This window comes from Coenobita brevimanus, chromosome 15, assembly GCF_032717465.1.
Source record: "Coenobita brevimanus isolate Jiangsu-jjx chromosome 15, ASM3271746v2, whole genome shotgun sequence".
Taxonomy (NCBI): Eukaryota; Metazoa; Arthropoda; class Malacostraca; order Decapoda; family Coenobitidae; genus Coenobita; species Coenobita brevimanus.
In genome coordinates, this window is record NC_136968.1 from 7,772,532 (window position 1) to 7,774,879 (window position 2,348).

The following is a 2,348-nucleotide window of genomic DNA, read 5'->3' on the forward strand; positions in this document are numbered from 1 at the left end:
TTTATTGTTCGCCCCTGCTTGCCTTAACCGTTAGCCACGCCTTCTTCCGGTGGCTTGTGCATCCTGCCTATACATCATTTGAATTCAGTCTAGTTGTGGCTTTGACGGAGAGAGGTCCTGTGCTCCAGAAGTGTGAGAGGTCAGCTAGCACCCAAGCTCCACAGAGTAAGGTTTCTCCAAACTCCCACCCCTTGGTGATACAAAGCATTCATCGTTCAGTATATCCTTTTGTTTTCCTAGTCTTAAGAGTTTAATTAAGGTGTTTTTTTTCTAGGCGTAAGTATTTAGCTTTTGTGTGAGTGAGTGAGTGCGTCTCATTGATTTGATTTGAAATGTAACGTTAAATTTATTTTTTTATAATCAATAAATTTAACAGTTCTTTTCCTTGAGCTTAATGTAAAGTAAAATCTTGTTTCATTTCTCCAAATTAAGCTTATTTCCCACATAGCTCCTAGCTCGCATAGACGTTTTACTATTCATAACTGGTACTTAGACCAGTCTTGTTGTATTAACTTAAAATCCGTTGTGCCAGGAGTTAAGCATCGGCAAGAACCTGATGTTAGTATTAGTTATTTATTGTCAGGGGTGAAGTAACTTTCTCCAGAGGCTAACAGTACTAATTCAGCAATTGTGAGTAATTAGTCTCTGCTGTGTACTGTTGAGAAAGTTTATAAATTCTCGTTCTCAGGGAATCGTGCACAAGCCAGCGTAAAGTAATCGTTGCTTGATGTAGCAAGACAATCATTGTCTCTGCTCTTCAATATTATTGAATATTAATATCAATTAAATAATATTTAAGCATTTATTTAAAAAACACCGTGATATTTTAAAAACCCCGTGACAGGCGGCGCTGGTCGTCCGTCGGCTGATGTTGCTGGGTCACCCTGTCGATACCGAGCAGCCTGATCGTGTACCTGAATATCTGGTTGACAGGGGCGGATGCAGTGCCATTACATAGTGGCATCACCTTATAATGGTAAACTGCCTCCACCACAGAGCAGCCTGTCCATGCCAGTCTAGCCTTCACTGTTCGATGACACCACTCTGATATTCCATTATTAGAAGGAATGTTGGCACAGCAATATCTGAATGCCATGCCCCAGTGACTGGTAAACTCTCTAAAGACAAAACTATGGAAGCTGGCAGTGTTGTCAGTCGGTAGCTCATTGGGTGTTCCATGCTCAGGAAACACAGATTCCAGCTGTTCAATAACACTGCTGGCGTCTTGACGTCTGATTCTCCTCCAGATGGCATAACACAAAGGGCCGCAGTCAACGAGAGTTACATAGTGCCGATTTCTGACATGACAGATGTCCATGCTAACTCAGCCGCAAACCACTGAGGTCCTCCAAACCCCCTTTTGTCACCTCTCGGGTGCCAGCCTAATAGAGTGGCATTCTTGGCACCCACGAACGACATTACGTACCTGCTACCGTTAAACTGTTGGGTAGAGTCTTCTGCAGAAGTATAACATGCACCTAACACCTGGATGTCCACTGGTTTCGTGAATTTTGATGACGTCTTGCTCAGAAACAGTGGCGACAGCCCCGCATACTGGTTAAACATTCTCATGACAAAACCAACTCTTCAGTAGTCGAGTTAGTACATTGGCCTTGTTCTCGACAGAGGACACAAATTTAACATCAAGACGCAGACTTTAATCATTGATGATAGTTTTCAGTGTCTCTAGGCGTCTGCGAATCAGCATTTCACTAGATGCTTTAGTCCCCACGCATGCATTTCCTGATAGTGTCTACAATCCAATGATTCACAGTCCTCAAGTCAGTCATGAGAGCCAATACCTTCATCTTCCAGGAGATAGCGAGATTTAACCCTTTGACAATGGCAACCAGCTCTGTAAGTCGTTCAGTTGTAGCCAAAATGCGTCTTCTGTGATGTCCCTGTTCACTTCTAGAATAGCTCCCAGCTGCCACATCCCATTGTCCTCCAGCCAGATCAGACCTCTTCACCCACTTCAATGTCTCCGTGAGCATAAAGTGCAACTTGAGGTCAGTAATCTCATTGTCCCCATACACACACAATGCTCACCGCTCATCGTTGTCATGCTAACATCCTCTCTCATCCAGCAGAAGCACTTAGAGGCATGAACAATACACTTAGTACAGCCGGTGTTATACAGGGTGTCACAGTTCACTCCATCAACGAATATTCGAACCACTGGCAGAGCGGCACTCACTGACAGTCCGGAGAGGAGGCTGATGCTAATGCCACCTCTCCCAAGCCATTTCTCAGGCACAACAAAGCGTTGTGACCAGGTCACCCACAGTTGAAGCAGTGCACATTGTTGCATCCTCCTCGGCGCCCACCACATGCAGCCAGGCAATCAT

General features: G+C 44.5%; 1 protein-coding gene across 1 annotated transcript; it reads right to left on the minus strand.

Moving 5' to 3' along the window:
• Positions 1-826: 826 nt before the first annotated feature.
• LOC145390664 (uncharacterized) lies at positions 827-1,318 on the minus strand. The gene has a single exon (XM_080265456.1). The coding sequence runs from the start codon at positions 1,316-1,318 to the stop codon at positions 827-829; it is 492 nt and encodes a 163-aa protein (XP_080121582.1).
• Positions 1,319-2,348: the final 1,030 nt, after the last annotated feature.